This window comes from Nomascus leucogenys, chromosome 2 (genome assembly GCF_006542625.1).
Source record: "Nomascus leucogenys isolate Asia chromosome 2, Asia_NLE_v1, whole genome shotgun sequence".
NCBI classification, from domain to species: Eukaryota; Metazoa; Chordata; class Mammalia; order Primates; family Hylobatidae; genus Nomascus; species Nomascus leucogenys.
The window spans coordinates 41,624,752-41,644,893 of record NC_044382.1 but is presented as its reverse complement, the minus strand read 5'-3'; the positions used below and the strand labels follow the sequence as shown (position 1 = coordinate 41,644,893).

At 45.3% G+C, this 20,142-nt stretch overlaps 1 protein-coding gene across 2 annotated transcripts in view; it reads right to left on the bottom strand.

The window, feature by feature from the left end:
• The window catches only part of SPOCK1 (SPARC (osteonectin), cwcv and kazal like domains proteoglycan 1), a 529,839-nt gene that overhangs the window by 85,703 nt on the left and 423,994 nt on the right, over positions 1-20,142 (bottom strand). For both annotated transcript variants that reach the window (XM_012504877.2, XM_003266422.3), the window contains one exon: positions 1,092-1,206. In XM_012504877.2, the coding sequence (XP_012360331.1) occupies positions 1,092-1,206 (115 nt within the window). The remainder of the gene's footprint in view (positions 1-1,091; positions 1,207-20,142) is intronic.

Below are 20,142 nucleotides of genomic sequence, written 5' to 3'. Positions count from 1 at the left end.
TATGTATATTAGTTAACTTTTCTTACTGCATTTATAACTAAATGAATCAGGCCTAACTGCAATGAGATTAGCTTTTTAGAAATCAAGAATAATAATTGGAGATTATTTGTAATCACAGTGTTTTGTGGTTTACAACGTCCTTCCACATCCTGACTTAAACCTCCTAAACAGCCTTTAACACAATATTCCTGAAGTCACCATGATCACATTTAGACTTGAAATCTTCATCATTTATTTGCCCTGGAAAAGACAACATGGCTTATAAAGAGCCAAATAGATAAACGCTCACACCCCATTCATTCCACTCCATTACAAATCACTCCTAGATTTAAAAACATAAGCATACACACACACACACACACACACACACACAGAGAGAGAGAGAAATGCAACAATTTCCAAGAAAAGCCAACTACAGCTGAGAAAGCCCAGTTCCACAGAAGGCAAATTCAAACGTCTATCTTGGGTCTCACCAACGAAGGCTCAAAAAGAGGCTGAGACCAGTGGGACAACATTACTTTCTCCATCATGAAAACATCCAAATAAGCCCAACCTTTCCTGCCCCTCTCAGCCCTGGAAGAGAAACAGTTACCCCTAGGGAGGTATTCTCTTTCATCTGTCCCCTGACTCTGTGCTGCCTTACAAGCAGAATATATTAATAAGGAAATACTTTAGGGGAGAACTCTCTCCACTGTTGTGACATCTCTGCAGTCTCTGTTTTGATATTTGGCCTTGAGAAGTTCAAAGGATTCAAAAGATTAGAGTTCAAGAAAGACTAAGATGTACCCCAGGGCAGGTCCTGGTCTTAGATGCTGAAAAACATGCTCCTCCCACACCATAGCGAATATGACCTCTAAAAGAACCTAGTGGATATCCTGGTCTAACAGGATTATTTTCAAAAGCTCTTGTTCTTCTTTTTAATGGTAGTTGAAGGCAATTTGGTTTAGGGTCCCTAAATCTGGAGTACTTACCTGTCATGTCTGCTCATTTCTCCAGTTTGTTCCTGGTGCCTGGGACAGAGCTCGGCCACATCAACCCTCCGTGACCCCCCATTCCCGCCCAGGAATTCTCTGGAGGAGACCCCCACTCACCATTCCTTTCTGCCTTGTGCTTTGGTGGCTCAGGCTCTGGGAGACATGGACAGGGCCCATCACAGAGGGTGGTGAGGCTTTTGCCAGTAGAACAAGCATGGAACTCCAATTTGCACTGCAAAAGAGAGACACAACAGGTCTTAAGAATGCAGCCACAACAGATCCCTACTCCGCCTCCTAAGAAACAGCAGTGCCCTTTGCTTCACAAAAGCAAAGACAAAGCAGGGAGAGGTCGACCTCAGGTAGAGGTCTCAATTACAGAATACTGAATAAGAAATGGCCTTTTATATTTTACCAAATGCAGAGGATAACTTCTAAAAACACTGTGGAAGCCCTAGAAGACTTCCTTTAATGATGGTAACCCCTACTGTCACTATTTCTAAAATAAAATTATTAATATGAAACTTCACATCTCTAGAGTCCTATCTGGTCCAGGAACCCCCTCCATTCACTTTGAGGCATCTTCTCCACACTCCTCCAGTGTGGAGGCAGCACCGCTGGAATACCGCTCCTGGTTCCTCTCAGCCTACTCACATGCTCTTCCTGGGAGGGAAGAGTAACAATCCCTTCCGTAAGTCTGTATGGTAATCTGAGGCTCAGCTCCTTCCCCTTGGGAGCAACGAGGAATGAATGCTCTTGCTTCCATTGTCTAAAACCTAAGTTTACACGGGTCTCCCCCCATCAGAGGATGCCTGTGGTCTAACTAACTTGTGATTCCGTGGAAATGTTTACCTAATTCTAGGATTAAATACTAGAAGCTCATAATCCACATCCTCTTATCAATGCTTTATCAGTGGCAATGGTAATATTTTAGTCATTTTTCTGTCAGCTCTTTACTCGTAAGTCTCAATGAATTCTCAGAACACAGGCAGGAGAGAGGAATGTTATTAATAGGTGCAAAAGACTATAACAATTTCAGCATTTGTATTATTCCTACATTATGGAAGAAGAAATTAAGACTCAGGTTAAGTAACTTGCAAAAGATCACAAAGCTCAGGGCTAAGCACTTAAGGCATTCCACAACACTGTGTATACGGGGCCTCGGAATACAGACATCCCATACTGAAGTGTGTGTGGCTAATTATACAACTTTGCTATTGGCCTGGATCTGTGTTGTCTGAGAGTTTACTCCTTTTTTGTCTGTAAATTTCTCAAGATCAAGGCCGGTGTGTAATCGGTCCTCTGCAAAGACCCACAGGCCCAGGACCACATGCGTATCTGGTGGAGGTTCAAAGGAAGAAGAGATAGGTGAAATTTAACGAGCACCCACTGTGCGTGCAGCTCTTATCAGGTGCCATGGGGAATCTTTTAAATGAAAGAAAAGAAGAGATACAGTCCTTGCCCTTGGAAAACACAAATGCATACCTTTGAAAAAAGTCCACTTGCATTTGCAAAGCCACACACATGAGTGCAGATAAATACTGGCTCATTGTGAGAGGACAAGCTATTCTGTCCCTATGTCGATTACAAATGGAGGGAAAGAATACTTTAAATCTGGTTCTAAATGTACTGAAGTCGCTCCTGTGTCACTCCAATGATCACCCATACAGTCGCCGGCTGCCCATTCAGGGAGAGGGCAACAGAGCAAACCTACAGAGTGCTGGCTCCCTCTTGATACAAAACTCCCTCTTGTGCATATTTGTTCAGTGTCTAGTACATGCCCAGCATGGCAGCATGGGGGCTACACAAAAATAAGCCATTGCCCACGTCTCACACATCAACTGAGCTGATGAAGCAAAAAAGAGTGTGTCCTTGTAAAGCCATGTGGCTGTGACTATGAGGTGAGGCAGGACATATGTCTCCATAGGGATGGGGCACAAAAGAGGCCCTCAGGTATGGAATGTGCTACAGAGAGCACGTGGACTGAAGGTGAGCCAAGTGGAATGCCGGGAAGGCAGCAGCCAGGTCACTAGCACGAGGAGCTTCCTTTCACTCAGCACAGCATGTGTGCACCTGCCCAGGGCCGGACACGGCTGCCATGACCGGCCTGCTGCCTTCTCCACCTCTTCTGGGCTAGTTCTCTGGAACAATCCTCTGTTTCAGACCGGTGGTTCTCCGGCTTATTAAAAGAATCCTTAAAGCTAATTTAGGGGAAAAATATATTTTTATGTGTCCATTTATTTTATAAAGTCAAAATTATTACATTTATCATAAAGCCTTATCATGCTATTGCTGTTACTGCCTGATTGTATCTGTGATAGACTGTGAGACTCCCCCTCTTCACTCCATTCTCTTCTCTCTCTGAGAGAGGAATCCACACTTCTGTTCCAGGCCCCATGTCTTGCAGCAGCATCTCCCTGTAGGAGGGTCAACTTTCCCACCAGCTGTAGCCATATGCTCACTCCAACCAGTGGTGGTTAGTAGGAGGGATGCAAGCCAGGTTTGAGCAGACATGTCAAGAACCACTGGTTTCATCACCTCCCTTGCTCTTCTCTACCATGAAAATGATGTGCCAGATAAGGGCTGCTCCCTTCTGCCCAGGACCCAGAAGGCAGACAACATGGAACAGAGCTGAAGTGTTCTGAACAGAGCCACAGCTAACGCACAATGTGAACAGGGAAATAGGGTTTATCATAATAAGCCAATGATGTTTGGGGATTATTTGTTATTACAGCATAACTTAGCAAAAGCTGACCAACAGAATGACTTAATTCCTGCTAGACCACGAAGGCCTTAACAGCAAGAAAAGGTTTTAGTTACTGTTTTATCCCTGGCATGATATGACATACACAGAGCCCTGGCATAGAGTAGGTATTCAATAAACAGCTGCTGAATGACAAAGGCAGAAAGAAGGGAGCCACAATTCACTTTGTTGCTCTGGAGCTCTGTTCCAGTCCCTGGGTGCTTACCAATCTGCCTGCACAAGGAAGGAAGTGCTGGAGCTCAGTACTCGACACATTCATCCTGAACCATCCACTCTGTCACCCTGGCTAGAGTGCAGTGGCATAATCATAGCTCATTGCAGTCTTGAACTCCTGAGCTCAAGCAATCCTCCTGCCTCAGCCTCATGAGTAGCTGGGACTACAGGTATGTGCCACCATGCTTAGCTCTTTTTTTAAAATGTTTTGTAGAGATAGGGTCTCACTATATTGCCCAGGCTGGTCTCAAACTCCTGGGCTCAAGCCATCCTCCCACCCCAGTCTCCCGAAATGCTAGAATTACAGGCAAGAGCCATCATATCCAGCCATAATTCCATTTTTTATAAAGCTCAAAACAGGCTATTTAGAGATACATATACATGTGGTAAAAGCTCCTTTAAAAACTGGCAGGGGAGGGGACCATGACAAATACCAGGAAGATAGGGGTCACCTCCCCATGGGAGGCAGCAGGATTAGTCAGACAGGAGCCCAAAGGAAGCGTCACAAACATTGATGATGTTTTATTTTATAAAGTAAGCATTAGATTCTGAGGTTTTTGTTCTGTTACTAGGCTTGACAAGTTCTATAAATAATATATACATTTTTATGTATCAAAGACTTTATGATAAAATATAAAACAATGTTTATAGGCTCCTATGGAGGTGACAACCAAGCTAGAACCATGCCTCCCAGAAAACTCCATGAGCAAGTGTTGGGAGAGCCCTCCAGGAAGGGTTGAGAGTGTGAAGCTCTGCTCCTGAGCCCACGGCCTCCCACAGATGTTCTCTTCCCACAACACTTCTCTAATTCTCACCCTTGAAGTTACCCTCCCAATCACTTTCCCTCATCCTCCCTCCTCCCTTCTCCCAGGTGCTTTCTAGGGAAGAACAGACGCAGAAGTAAAACCTGATCACCATTCCAGCCTTACACTGAGGACTCTATGTAAAGACTATAAATCTCTGTTGTTGAAGCACCCAGTTTGTGGCACTTTGTTACAGTAGCACTAACAAATTAATATTCTTTCCATCCAGATTTTTTAAAAAGAGGGAGACTCTAAGGAATGAAGACACTTTGTGTTAGGTTTATAAAGCACAGATCTTTGTGCCAAGATGGCTCAGCTCTGTTGGAAAGAAACAAAACAAAAACTATGAAACAGCAGCCTCAGGATATGAGCAGTTGGACCTAAAGAACTTGGCCAAGTTGTATCAGTTGTGACGCATGCCCAGAAAAGAGGAAATATTAAAAATTCAAACCTTTATATTGATTTTATGATGAAGCAGTCAAATAAATAATTAACTCTAACTCTCTAAAGGAGGAGAGTTGAGAAACTAGGAAATAAGTTAAGGACTTTTAAACATTATACTAGAACCCATATTCATACACAACATATTATTATAAATACAAACCCCTGGGGATTCCAGACCCTTGACCTGCTAAAACAGAGCTGCCTGCCCTTATCACTGCAGACAGAAAAAGAAGCGAGAGCCAATGACGACATGAACGGGCAGATTTATTCAAAATGTTGACCTACTTAAAAATAAATGTGCTAGCAGATTTCCCAACCAATCTTTCCTTCCATTTTGCATAACACGCTAATACATTGGTTGCAATGAGTGAATGTTTTCCTGCAAATGGCCAGTAAATCTTTCTCTTTTATGACTTTTAAAGCACAGCTAACAACCTCTTTCTGGTTCATTGCTCACACAGGTCTCAACCGAGTACATTTCTCTACCACACCACACTCTGCTTTGCCTCTCATGCTTTGGGTATTATTTTTAACATTTTATTCAAATTGCTTTCTCCACTGTATTTCATCAACCTATCATCCATTTTTTAAGCCAGACTGTTGACAGTTCACAGTTAACAATTTTGTTCACAGTTGATGAATTCTGATTTGTTTTTATTCACCCAAAATCATGTCACAGTAGGTGGTGGGGGGAGCAATCCTGAGGCTTTGCCGGCTTTAATAATTGGACGGGAAGTGAGCGGCTGCTCACTGCACCAGTCAGATGCCAACATGCTGTTCCTGGCTGACGGGAGAATAACCACCCATTTCTGCATGGGGCTTGAGTGGCTCAGTGTTCATCTGGAAGAAGCTATGCACAGAAACAAGGGAAGGTCTTTGGTCTCATTTAGAACCTTATTGAACATCCATAAATATATGTGTTCCTTTCTGCATTTAACACATATTCACTGAGCATCTACTATGGGCCAGGCCCTGGTCTAGGTGTAGAACCAATGGGACAAAGGTCTGTTCCCATGAAGTTCACATGGCAGGCATTGATGGGAGTCAAGGAATTAAACAAGAGAGAGAAAGAGACGGAATAAAGGAGAGAGAATGATGTATTGTATGGTGTGATCAGTAAATCTTCTGGAAAGATGACATCTGAGCAGAGAACAGAATAAAGTGAGCCATGCAGCTCTCTGGGGAAGTAGGGTCTGGGAAAAAGGAAGCACAAAGGCCCAGGGTAGAAGATTCTGACTACACTTGAGAAACAGTGAGGAAGCTAGAGAGGGATGAGGAGAGTGGGAAGGACCATCTCAGTGGAACAGATGGTTGGCCTGTGTGTGACCCAGCGTACAGTCTTGCATTCTCTCTCTCTCTCCCTCTGTGTGGTACACATACATTTCTATGAGTTAAGACTTCCAAATAAGTCAGAGCCTTAAACTTCTTGAAGACCAAGCTGCTAAAAATATAAAAGAGGAAAATGCTTTTTTTTTTTTTTTACAAGAGAATAGCAGCTACAAAATTTAAAAGAAAGGCTAGAGTTAGAAAGTCACCGTTTTGAAACTCCTCATGTAATTAATTGAGTCAGAAAAGGACCATTTAATGTTTGCTAAAAATTTTGGGTGAAAGTTATTTAAGAATGAAACATTCACACAGTCTTAAAATGTCTCCTTACAACGTTATTATTATACAAAGAAGAAAATGCACACTTTCAATAAAACAAATGGCAGTCACCCCTTAACAAAGGGACCAAAGGGTCCAAGCTAATACCACTGGCGATGGGACAGGCTGGCATGTGCCTCCTAATATGCAACAAAAGAAAATACACAGTAGCACCTGTGAGGCACTGGTATTAAAAAGGTTGAACCCGAGTCTATGCATTAGGAAACAGACAAATCCAAAATTGAGGACATTTTATAACAGTCTGAACTCTAAAAGCAAACAAAACAAACCTGGGGCGGGTGGATTATCATACTAGAGTAATCATTTCTAATTAAAATAAAAATCGGAAACAAATGAAATGAAAGTTAATTGAAACTTGACTAATAATTATTATACAAAACACATTATTATACAAACATTTGGGGAAGAATTTCTGTGATGTTAATGTGAACTATATGCTAGGTGATATTATGGAATGTTCTTATAGACATAATACCTACTAAGGTTAAGTTGGTTATATAAGAGAATGCCCCTTTTCTTAGGGGTGAGGTGTCACAATGATGCAAATTACTTCTAACTAGTTCAGGAGAAACTGCATATGTATATACAGAAAGCAAGAGTACACAAATGTGCCAGAATACTAACAACTGCCAAATCTTTTTGTTTTGTTTGTGTTTTGAGACTGAGTTTCACTCTTGTTGCCCAGGCTGGAGTGCAGTAACGTGATTTCACCTCACTGCAACCTCCGTCTCCCAGTTCAAGCAATTCTCCTGCCTCAGCCTCCCTAGTAGCTGGGATTACAGGCACCTGCCACCACCCCCAGCTAGTTTTTGTATTTTTGTTTTTACTGTTGTTGTTGAGACGGAGTCTCCCTCTGTTGGCCAGGCTGGAGTGCAGTGGCGCAAACTCGGCTCACTGCACGCTCTGCCTCCCAGGTTCACACCATTCTCCTTTCTCAGCCTCCCAAGTAGCTGGGACTACAGGCACCCGCTACCACGCCCGGCTAATTTTTGTATTTTTAGTAGAGACGAGGTTTCACCATGTTGGCCAGGCTGGTCTCGAACTCCTGATCTCAATGGATCTGCCCACCTCATCCTCCCAAAGTGCTGGGATTACAGGTGTGAGCCACTGCAACAACTGTCAAATCTTAATGATGGGTATACAGTATTCATTGCATTATTCTTTAAATGCTCTGTACATTGAATAATTATTAAACTAATAGCCAGGGGAAGAAAATTTAACTTGCTTTGCCCAGTGGTGCCAGGAGAACTCTTCCCAGAAACCACTCCTTTTTTCCCTCCCTAAACTCCTCCCTCCCCAGTGGCTCCCTCTTGCAGCTCCCGCTAGAGGGCGGCTCTCGGGGCAGGGACTGGATCCTATTTCCTGCTGTATCCAGGCTGGCTTACACCTGGTAAAGAGCTGACCTTCAGTAAGGATTTGTTAGAGGGAGAAGTGATTGAGGTTTTCCCGAAGCACAAAATTCTCTTGATTGATATCAGCAATTAGCTTTGCTCATTTTCTCACCTTGTTTATCTTGTCAGTGATTTAGCAAACCCTTTTCTAGTGAGTGAGGAGGTAAGTTTCAGTCCAGTTCATGTACACATTGTCACAGGCTTGGTTTTAGAGGCAAGGCTGAATAAAGTTTCTCTAAACTGTGTAACAAAACCAGTGGAGAGTCTTGCCATCCTCCAGGCAATGCATCCAAGAGTGTCCGGCACCGTGGAGAGGAGTGCAGCCCTGCCCTGCACACGCGGGCCCACCCCCGGCAGGCTCCTGGCCCCTGCTTTAAGCTCCCAAACTGCACACAAGGGGAACTGCCTTGGCTCACCTCCACTGTTCTCACTTCTGGGCATTTTCCCTGTTATCTCCTCTGCCTGGGATTTTCTTAGGACTGGACACTATTTTGACATTTTAAATTTCTGTGGAATTTTTTACTTATCTGGGAATTTGGAGAATAGTGCAGATGAGGAAGGACTTGAAGTTCCCAGGCTTGTCATCCTCTCTAGGAGATGGCTGACCCCATGGAGGGAGGACAGCCTGGTGTACATCAGAGAGGTGGGACCATGCGCAGCCTCACCAGGCAAGGCCTGGATGCAGCAGAGAGCCCAGACCCGAAGGGCTCTAAGTGAAGGCCCACAGTCAGGCCAGCTGCAGCGCTCTCCTCTTCCAAACTGAACTCACATTAGCCTACAGTGGGGCAAAATTATCTAAGATAAAGACTATTTAATAATAAAAGCTAGGACATCTCATGTAATTTATTGAATACTGCACTGAAAGTTAAAAAAAAAAAAAAAAAAGGAATGGTTGATGGGTAGCCAAAGTACAGTTTCTACTAAATTCGTATCTCCTTTGCACCATCCTAAAGTCATACCATTTTCAGTTGAGACATTGTAAGTCAGGGACCATCTGTGTCTAATACATTTTTTGTTTATTTATGGGATATACCCTATGTAACTCTATGTGAGAGCAGATGTTAATACATTCGTTCTATAGATTAAGAAACAAACTAGAGAAAGCAAATGACTGCCTCGGGGACACAAGGTGAGCAAGTAGTAGATTTAATTATTATTATTATTATTTTTTTTTTTTTGAGACAGAGTCTCGCTCTGTCACCCAGGCTGGAGTGCAGTGGCGAGATCTCAGCTCACTGCAAGCTCCGCCTCCTGGGTTCATGCCATTCTCCTGCCTCAGCCTCCTGAGTAGCTGGGACTACAGGCGCCCACCACCACGCGTGGCTAATTTTTTTGTATTTTTAGTAGAGACGGGGTTTCACCATGTTAGCCAGGATGGTCTCAATCTCTTGACCTTGTGATCCACCCACTTCGGCCTCCCAAAGTGCTGGGATTACAGGCATGAGTCACTGTGCCCAGCCCCCGCAGATTTAATCTTTAATTCAACCCCTTCACTTCTTCCTAGTCCAGTGCTATGTGTAATGACTCACAGACTTCTACAACAGTGAGGAGTTTGGCAAAGCCTTTACAGGCATCCTAGGGGGACAGAGAGGAGAGGGAAATTATGCCAGAGCTGGGGAAAGGGAGAGAACAGGAGGTGCCCTGCTGGTGGCTGTGTGGTGCTGACCTGCAGGGAAGAAATGGAGTCAGCCAAATACAACCTTTGCTTGTCAACTGTGACTTGTCACTAGTGATAGTGATGTTACTCAAAGTCACTTTAACATGTTGCAATTAGCTAAGCCAACTTACAGAAGTGAAGCCGATCAGCTCACAGACCTGAATCAGGTGATGTGGCCACCTTCTGTGTTCCAGAAGCTGACAGCAGCCAGACTTAGCCTCTCCTGGAGGCATAAAGGCCTGCAGCTATTCCTAGCTAACAGATTAACTGTCAAGTGTGATCATCGAAGCTCTCCCAAGCAGTCCAGAGTGGCCCAGCCAGGGCCTCAGAAGACAGTTCTGTTCATAGGATCTGGCCTCCAAACTTGACTCCCACCTGATGCAAGCTCCTTGAGAGAGCGGTCCATGCTCATATACCCCAGGGCCACATATAAGCTGTACCTCAAAAGTGGACAGGAAGAGCTTGCTGAAATAAATTCATCATCTTCCCAGAAACTCTAGGAAGTTGGAGACTATCACTCTCATTTTACAGATGAGAAAGAAAAGGGTAAGAAAGGAAAGAACACAAATAAGAATGAAAGAAGGAGAGAGCAAGAAAAGAAAGCTGTAGAGGAGGCATGGCAGAGGAGAGGAGGGAAGAAAAGAGAGAAGAAATACAAGGAGGAGAACAGAGGAGATGCTTCAAGTATAGAAAAAAGCACAAAACATCCCAGAGAGACTTGGGAGGTGCAAGAGGCAATGTGGGAGCAGAGACCTTGTTCACATGTCTCTCCCAGCCTGGATATGTGGGCTCAGGCAGCGCTTAGGAGAAAGGAAGAGGATGTTCTGAGGTGCTGGCACCTGCTTAAAATTAAAATGTCTCTGCAGCTATAAATGCCCTTGAGATGCCTGTCTCTCCAGCTGTCCTGGTTTCCTTGGAGCGGGCCCAGCCCACACTAAGCCTCCTCTCCATGCTGCCTGTTCCTCACTGGCTCGGGCAGTTTACTCCACAGACGGAATTCACCGGAGGTGGAGGGCAAGTTGAGGTGGCACCTGATTCTATCATGACTCACACCTCTCCAGCTGTGATGGTGGGTAGGGAGAAACTCTCTGCCCAGGGTCTGTCTGCATCTCTCATTACAAACCTAGTAGGGAATCTGACACCCAGGATGCCACTGCTTACTGGGGTTAAAGGCAGGTCAATTTACACAGCCTGTCCAAATCTTCATTTCCTTCTCACTAAAGATAATCCCTACTTCCTACAGCCATCCTGGGAGTAGAAAGGATAACTAATGATCTCTAGATCTCTAGTGCCTGGCAGCATTCCTGGCACATGGTAGACAATTAATCGTTGCTCCTTCCTCCATCCCCCAAAGCCCACATTCATTCTCTTCTTCCAATAGCTTCTCCACGCCAGAGTGATCTCTGTAAAATGGAAACGTGTTTGTGACACCCTAACCCAGCTTGCAACCATTCCCTGTATCCTGCTATCCTCAGACAAAAAGTAAAGATTTTTAGCCCAGCAGAAAAGGTCTCCAGAGATCTCTACCCCACATATCTCTCCACCCACATCTCTTATGTCTCCAAACACCTGCTTACTGTGACCCAGCTTGCAGACCACGCTCACTCCCCCTCGGTCTCCTCGGCCATGTCCCTCGAGGCTTCCTCTTGGATGCTTTGCTTGGTCTACAGCTCCCCCAGGAGCCTGCAGTAGGCATCCCTAGGTACTTCTAGCACCTGTCCACCTCTAAAACTCTGTCTCTTGCCCTGTACTTCAATGACAGCTTTCTTGCCTATCTCTCTTATGAGCTCCATGAAGACTAGGTTTTAATTCACTTGGTTAGCCCCAGTGCCTAGAAAAGAATCTAAAAAAGAGTATATACTAAATAAATATTGGACAGCTGTATAGATGCATGGGCAGGAGGATGGAGTGACAGCCCCACCCATCTAACCACCTGCTGAGCCATCAACACAGCTCTGTTGTCATCTCCAATGCACTTGGCCAAATGAAGTCATCTCTCACTATCCATCTCCAGGCTTTGATACTCCTTGGGTCCATGAACAGCATCTGGACTGTCACAGTCCAACAGATGCAAAGCTTTGACTGTCTCTCCTACCATCCCATCTGATTCCCCCCACTTAGTGAAATGTTGTACCAAAGATCCCAAACTAACATTTTGCTCTCAAGCCCTGATCAAAACTCAAGTCCTCCCTTTTGATGCTGGTCACCATCTGGTACTGATGCTGCTTCTTCAACAACACTGCTCTGACTCTTCAACAGCATGCAACAATCCTTTAATAGCTGTCTTCTCCCTCCTCCCCATCCCTGCTTCACTCTGATGTTGCCCTCATCTGAATACCTCTTTCTTTTCCCATCCCAAACCTTCCCCACCCAGGTGTGTCCTCCTCTGGACACGACCCTGACCACTCTTCCTCCTGCAGACCCTCCTTGGCTCCAGTGACATTTCCAGCCCACCCCACTCAACCAACTCAACCACACACAGCCCCATGCCTGCTCTTCTGGTTTCCTCTTACCCTCTAATGTTTTCTTCCCAATTATAATTTAGCTGCTAGACTTCAGGATATTTGTGTCATGTGTCTATGTATTCTTCATAATACAGATACGAGCACTAAGTATATTTCTATTCTTCACAGTGCTGGTAGAAATGGCTTCTAATTATTCATAATGTATGTGAGGTTTAATATAACTAATCATGAACCTGGCATTGTGCTAAAAGTTTTACCTATATTTTCTCCTTTAATTTTCACCCCAGCCCCTATATGATAAAAATGATAACAACATCCATCTTACACATGAAGAAATGGAGGCTCACAAATGTCGTTTGGCCAATGAAAGCCAGCTCTAAGTTGCGAAGCCTGAGTCCGAATCCAGGCTATCTGACTCTAAAGTCTGTGCTCTTAAGAGGTTAATTATGTAGTCTCAAGTCAAAATGTTTTCTGATGTTTGCTCACGTCACATGTTTTCACAGTGTTCAGGGCTGTGCTGACAATGGTTTTCTCTGTCAGCTCATGGTACCTACAGGAACTATTATCTTCCAAACAAAGCCAAGTCACACAAATGGTAGGGAATTCTCTGAGAACTGTACCAAGGTAGTGCACACACAGAGTTACAGTGTCCCTCCCGGATGTCTCTATAGAACCCCTGCCATGTTCTCACTAAAACAAGGGCTCCACCAGGGGTGGAGATCTTGGTCTTTTCATTCCCAGATGCACCCCAGGCACACAGCCAGTACACAGTAGGTGTCCTTTAATTATTCCTTGAATAAAAGAATGAATGAATGAATGAGATAGAAAGCAAGCCCACAAAGCCCTGCCACACCTATCACCAAAGAAGAAACAAGTTTCTTGGTGAAATGAGTGAAGAAAACTACAGAAAATCTAAGCAGCTGTATCAGAGAGAGCACTTCACAGCCACGAGAAGGCACGGGTGAGATGACCACGTCACTAATAAAAAGGAAGGTCAGAACGAACAGAGGTCTACATCAGATCTATAATTGCTACAAAGCAGCCCAGTAATGGCCTCTTTTGCAACTTCAAACCAATTCTGAACTGATTCTGAACTCCTGAGGGTGCAGGCTTCATAAGTACTTTATCATTCGGAGTTCAGACAATGGTGAAGCCAGCTCCTCTGTTCTGATCCCTCAGCAGGGGGGCTGTGCCTCCTGTCCCCGGACATCTCTGCAGATCAGCCTTCTGAGGGGCATTCCAGGCCTGGGGTCTGCCCTCCTCATGCTGTCTGTGTTTCTTTGTCATAACTAACACACTGTAGAGGGCAGGCTCCTGAGCCTTACTTTCTGAAGCAGTGACCTTTCTTAGACTCTCTGCATAAAAACACCTCTCCTCGCTTACCTACAGAGACTTCACAGATAAGGGAGAAGAAATGCAGATGGAGAAAGAATAACAGCAGATTTTCAAAGTGATAGAGAGGCAGTATTCCATCCCTAGTTGCCCCCAGTGTACTCTGAAAATGGAAAAACAGATACTAGCTAAGCACATCTACCAATTTCTGTCCAAAGCTGACACTTCCCAAGGTCAAAAAAAGCCATTAAAATCTCACCTTGGGCTGACCTAAGATACCCATCACCCACCATTCAGCCTGCTTTACTTCTGCACTTCAGCCTAATTTCTTCCTCTCTCCACTCTCACTTGCTCTAGAAAATAAACCCCAAATATCTTTCTGAATAAAGCCTGCATATGTCCATAAGAGCCAACAGAAACGAAACCACAGATAAAGGTGACCAAAAATGCCAAAGCAGACTTTTGACCAAATGCAACAAGATTAAAGTGATATTTTTTAAATGAAACAGTAACTTAAACTTTGAATTACTACCTGATTTTACTGCTTAGAGATGAAAGACGCTGTAGTGCTGAATGAAAAAGCCATATAACTCAAAGAGGATTTTCTTTGCTTGGCATCACCTCTGTGAAAAATACGTTTAAGTAATAAAATGCCCTTGCAAGAGTCAATTCTCTGATGATGGAGCTGAGGTGTGAAAATGGTTGAGGGCTGGACAAAGACTGTCATTTTTCCTTTCTTTTGATGATACAGGTTTTCTGGAATATGTCTGATTTCATTTCTCCCAGAGACTGATGAAAGGAGAGCTGGCTAGGCCAGGTGCCCCACCAGGCCTGCCTTGGTGACCATTCTGCCCTGCGAGGCAAGTTGTGTGCTGATTGCTCCCACCACTTGCTCCATGGCCAGAAATGCCCAAGTCATGTGGTCCATGCAGCCCCCACTGTCCTATTTACTTTTGAGGCCAGAACTATAGCCCCAGTGATCCTGAGATGGTCATGATTTGAGCAGGCAAACTCACAAGGCTGGGTGGGATGCAGACATCTGATGTGGGAAGGCAAATATCTGGGTAACTTCTTGGTGTGCACAGAAAGAAGCAGATCTAGAGCCAGGAGGCCAGCCCATGGGGATAAAGGGAGGAGAGACATGCCAGCTACTTGCAACAAGCTATTGGGATAAGATGCCACGAGCCTAACCAGGTGGGTGGGGATGCTTATGGAGAAAGATCCACGGAGAAGCAGTTGGCATGGGTGCAGACAGGAGGGGTGAGAACACAAACCCTGTGATACAGAGGCAGGCATTCAGGGACAAGACACCTCTGGAAGTCCTTGTGAAAATTTCAGGGAATGGTGACATTGGATGAGGATGCATAACAAGCATCCAGGTTTTTAGGAAAACAGATGCAAGAGAAGCAGTTGGCACAGCTTTTGAGGGTCAGTCAGCCTTAGATTTCCATCCTGGCTGTATGCTTGGGCATGGAACAGAGCCAAGAAACCCCCAGAGTCTGAGCTGGGCCTCGTTCTACAGAGGCCTAAGCAAAGTGGGGCAGCTTCAAAGACCCAAGAGCTCATTACATATTCAGTCCTCAGCTCCAAGCTTTGTACGAGCCTTCTCTTCCCCTGATTTCAAAGTTAGAAAGTTCAAACTGGTCTCCTCCCACCCCTACCAAGTTTCCACTTGCATATTTTGATGTCAGTCCGAATCCTGTGTTAATCAGGCCAAAATTCATTAACAAAGGCCAACTGTGATCTCCAGGAAGCTAGCTGCTCTCCGTCTAACATAATCTGTGTTTCATACATCTGAGTGGTTTCTCAAACACTCTAACACCAAGCTCTGTGGGGGGACCCCATGAACAAAATAGAAGAGATCCTGTCTCATGGTGCCTGTTGCAATATGTGTGTTCCCGTTTCAGGGAATTCTGCACTGCAAAGTAATAATGAGCAGTCACGTTGCAGTGCCCTCATCATGTCATTGCCACAGATAATTAAGCTCATCAATTATCTCCTTTCCTTCGCTGCCTTAAGAGGATGTCACTGTGAGCTCACAGGGAAGCCAATACATCAGCTACTCAAATCCTCGGGAGCCACATTGCTGACTCCCCAAAGCAGCAGAGTGGTGAAAGCAGAGGCTCTAAACAAACTAACCTGGGTTCAAACCTTCCCTGGCTCCAGCCTTATAAGCTCCGAAGAACTAACCCTCCTGAGCCTTAGCTTTCTGATCTGTAAAATGCGGGAAACCATGATGCCTCCCTCAATGGGCAGCGGCACTCCATTTATTCAACTGATATTTGTTGAGCACCTATTATGGGCCAGGCAGTGCTCTGGTTGCTAGGGATACAATGGTAAACAAAACAGGCAAGGCTGCTGTCAGCTTGGGGCTTACATTCTAGAGACGAAAGCCAGGTATTAGAAAAAAAATTAAATAAAACAATGTGTATGAAGTACTTGACACAATGCCAGACACTGAATACTTGCTATGTGAGAGCTGAAAACTGAATACTTGCTATGTGAGAGCTTTGTTACATTTGGGACACACATCGCCCCCAATACCCAGCCTATGGAGGGAATGGGCATTCTTAAAGCCTTGACCTTGGGGAAGTTCGCCAGGCTTCTGTCCCTCCAGCGTGACAGGAGTGAGCTACAATGCAGTAAGAATTCTACTGGGCTCTGGAGCAAGGCAATATCACCAAGAGGAAAGAATTTGGAGGCAGACAAATCTGGTCTCAAATCCCAGCTCTTGCTTGCCCACTCTGTGACCTTCAGCCTGTCACTTAAGGCTTTGAGACTTAGTTTTTACGTCTGTAAAATGGGGATAATAAAGGTGCCTGCCTCTTTGTGCTACAAGGATTAGCCAGGATTATGATGAGAGTTCAGCGCAGTGCCCAGTGCAGAGTAAGTTCTCATCCCCCTCTGCCAGCCCCACCTCCACCCCATGCAGACTCAGGAAGCTACGGCTGTTACGGTGCCTCCATCCCACTTCTGAAACTGTGCCCAGAGTACCTAAGTCATTTCACTTATTCCCCACAAAGATGCAGTAAATTCCATCCCCACAAGCTGGCCCTGCCTCCTTCTGCTTGCTAAGGGTATCCCTGAGCAGCAAGACACACCTCAGAAGCTGCAGAGTGGTGTGGGAATTGCAAGTCCAGGGCAGTGCACTGCCTATAACTTCCCATTCAACATGGGGCCATGGCAGGGATAACGTCTTTCTTCTCCCCTGCCAGACTGAGCTCCAAGAGGTCAGAGACTCGAGCACCAGTGCCAGCCAGGGGCATTTCTAGGGCACAGGAAACACACAAGGGATGGAAATGAGGCTAAGTAGAATCAGTGTGGCGGGGGCATTGGGAAACCCCTATTAGAGAGGGATGCATCTAATACTCTTTGATTCCCTCACCGAAAGTCCTAAGACACATTAGTGAAAAAGGAATGCTCTGTTAAAGATTTCATAGGGCCACAGAGGAGAAGGTTAAACCACAGTGCCTTACCAAGCCTAAAAAAAAAAAACAGAAAAGAAAAGAAACTCTATTAGATGCTTTAATCTCCACTGAAAGTCCTCGCAGCTGCCACTGACCCAGGGCTGCCTTTACCTTTCCATGCCAACCCCACTACAACACTCCAAATGCCTTTCCTTGGGGTCCTTACACCCATATCCCTCTAAGGAAGCAAAGCACTCACTTTGAGATCCATCCTCATCAGAAGGCAAGAGATTTATACAAAGCAAAAAAAAAAAAATTGCACTATCACACACATTGTTTGGATTTATAACCAGAACAAAGCAATAAAACATGTAAAAACTGAAAAGAAAAATATCCCATGTATCTAAGAAGACAACTAAATACGTGATTCTAAAGGAAAGAACCTTCAGCGCTGAGAGTAACAAGCCACATGAGGAGGTGACAAGGCACCTCAGGGTCAGAGGGCTCCCTAAGTGGCACTACTGGGGCTGTCCGGAGATGCCCCACCTGGCCCACCCTATGCTCACAGGGCCAGTGACAAGGACAGCACAGCATGAAGCAGGCATGAGGGTAGCAGTCAGAAAGGACCTCTATGTTACTAGAAAGGAAAAGCCATGATTTAAATTTAGGGCCATCACCAACCACAGCTCTGAGGCATTTGCAAGGCAAGAGCAGAAAGTCATTCCTGAAGTGAACGCCTAACGGTGATGACGATGACAGAAACTGAGTAATAAGTACTAAAGTTGAGCTTTGCATCCATTAGCTCATCTGATCTTCTTGATCAACCTCTAAGGTAAGCATGCTTGGCCCTTAAACTACTTGCCAGTTTGATGGGTGGAAAACTGTATCTCACCATTGTTTCTGTTTACCTCCTCATCCAAGGCAAAAAGCCCTTCCTCCCTGCCCCAACAGTGTTATTCCAGGCTGAAGTCATGGGCTCTGCAGTGACAGACTGACAGACCTACAATGTTTTCTGCAACGTCATAGTTGAGTCCTAGTTCTCCCATCTATAGACTAGAGGTAATAGGACCTACTTCAAATGCTGTTTTAAGGCAAATGAAATTAAAAATGCTCATAGAGTATTTAGCACAGGGACTCCCCATCTGCCCCATCTCCCTTTTCTCACTGGGTTAATTCGATGCTTGGAGGCAAAGCACACCTGACCCTCACTAAGGAGCCAGACCTTCTGCCTGAGCTCTGGGGCTCCTTCCTTCTGCACCTCCCTGCATCTCTCACTGAATCCCACACTGCTCAGTTACAAAATTTCACTTAGGGACAAAGTAAGCCACCCCACAGGCTACAAGATGTGAAGGGCTTACCTTCCACGTGCCAGCCCCCCCACTAGACGGGGCTAGAAACTGGACAAGGACAGTAGCAGCATCTCTGCTGGGAAGACACCGCACCCAGGCCACAAAGGCAGCCCAGGGCTGAGCAGCACTCAGCAGCCCTCATGGAGGAGGTCATGAAAGAAAGTCTCAAACATGAGGACACAGGCTCTTTGTTTACTCTAAAGATGAGCAAAATCATCCTCGAGAAGGCAGAGCATCATCTACAGAACCCAAAGTGAATAAAGGCCTTCTCAGGAGGTGGCTGGCTGGGGCTCTGTACGCCGGGTTGGAATGACCATGCATAAGGCATTCACTCCCTCCACCATTCCTACATCCACTGAGTAGGTCATGCAAGCAATGTCTATGCAGCCCCTGTCACGTGCCTGATGTTACTCGTCACTGAAGCTACCAGCTGAGCAGGATTATGGCAGACCCAATTCCTGATCCCAGAAAGTTTAAATTTTTTTTTTTTTTTTTTTGAGACGGAGTCTCGCTCTGTCGCCCAGGCTGGAGTGCAGTGGCGCAATCTTGGCTCACTGCAAGCTCCGCCTCCCGGGTTCACACCATTCTCCTGCCTCAGCCTCTCCGAGTAGCTGGGACTACAGGCGCCCGCCACCACGCCTGGCAATTTTTTTTTGTATTTTTAGTAGAGACGGGGTTTCACCGTAGTCTCGATCTCCTGACCTCGTGATCCACCCGCCTCTGCCTCCCAAAGTGCTGGGATTACAAGCGCGAGCCACCGCGCCCGGCCCAGAAAGTTTAAATTTTAATGGGCATGTTTCGAATTAATAATAGGGAAAAGAAACACTTAGCTGTCTACTACACCTTATTCTTAGTAAAATGCCCTCCCTTCTACTGAGTTTTTTACTGTGCAGCAAGCTTTTAAGGGACCTAGGAAGCCAGCTGCATCTGATGGATGGAGAAACTGAGACTCACAGAAGTCACAGGATTTGCCCAAGGTCACCGGGATAATACAAGATAGAGCTGAGATTTGACTAACGTTTTCTGAGTTCCAATCAACTGCTCTTGTTATGTAACAAGCTGTCATTTCCCCAGCAACTAGAGAAATCCTTGTAGATACTTGCTGAAATTAATCAAATCGATACAACAAAAAGCCAGCAGAAAAGCTCCCTACCGGGAATGGTGAAGTGAGCCAGGCACAGTCATTTTTTCTTTCCCTCCCATCTGATGAACCGCAGCAGGGAGGTGTCACTAGGTGGGCTCCCTTCCTCTCTCAAGGTGAAAGCCACATGTGCATCTGGAAGGGCAGACTGCTGGAGGAATAGGTCTGGGCATGGGCTCAGCTGCATGAACTCAAACAAGGCAGTATATCTCTCTGCGCTTCAACATCTTGCTCTAAAAAGAGAAGTAGTACCACTGACATCTTTGGGATATGTACTGAGAACACAGAAGTAAAGTGCTTAGCACTGGACAGCACTCAATATGCAGAAGCCATTTTATCACTGTTATCACCATCATTAATACTGTTATTCATGTCATTAAGTTCTTCACTAAAAGAGCTACCTCCTCAAGGTCTCTCACTCTCAAAAATCCTGCAACTTGGGGCCTCTGCATGGCAGGGAGGGCTGCAGACTTGGCCTCTCTGTGAAGCAGCCACTGGCAGCATCTCTTCCAGTGAATACTGCAGGGTGTGTTCCAGGTC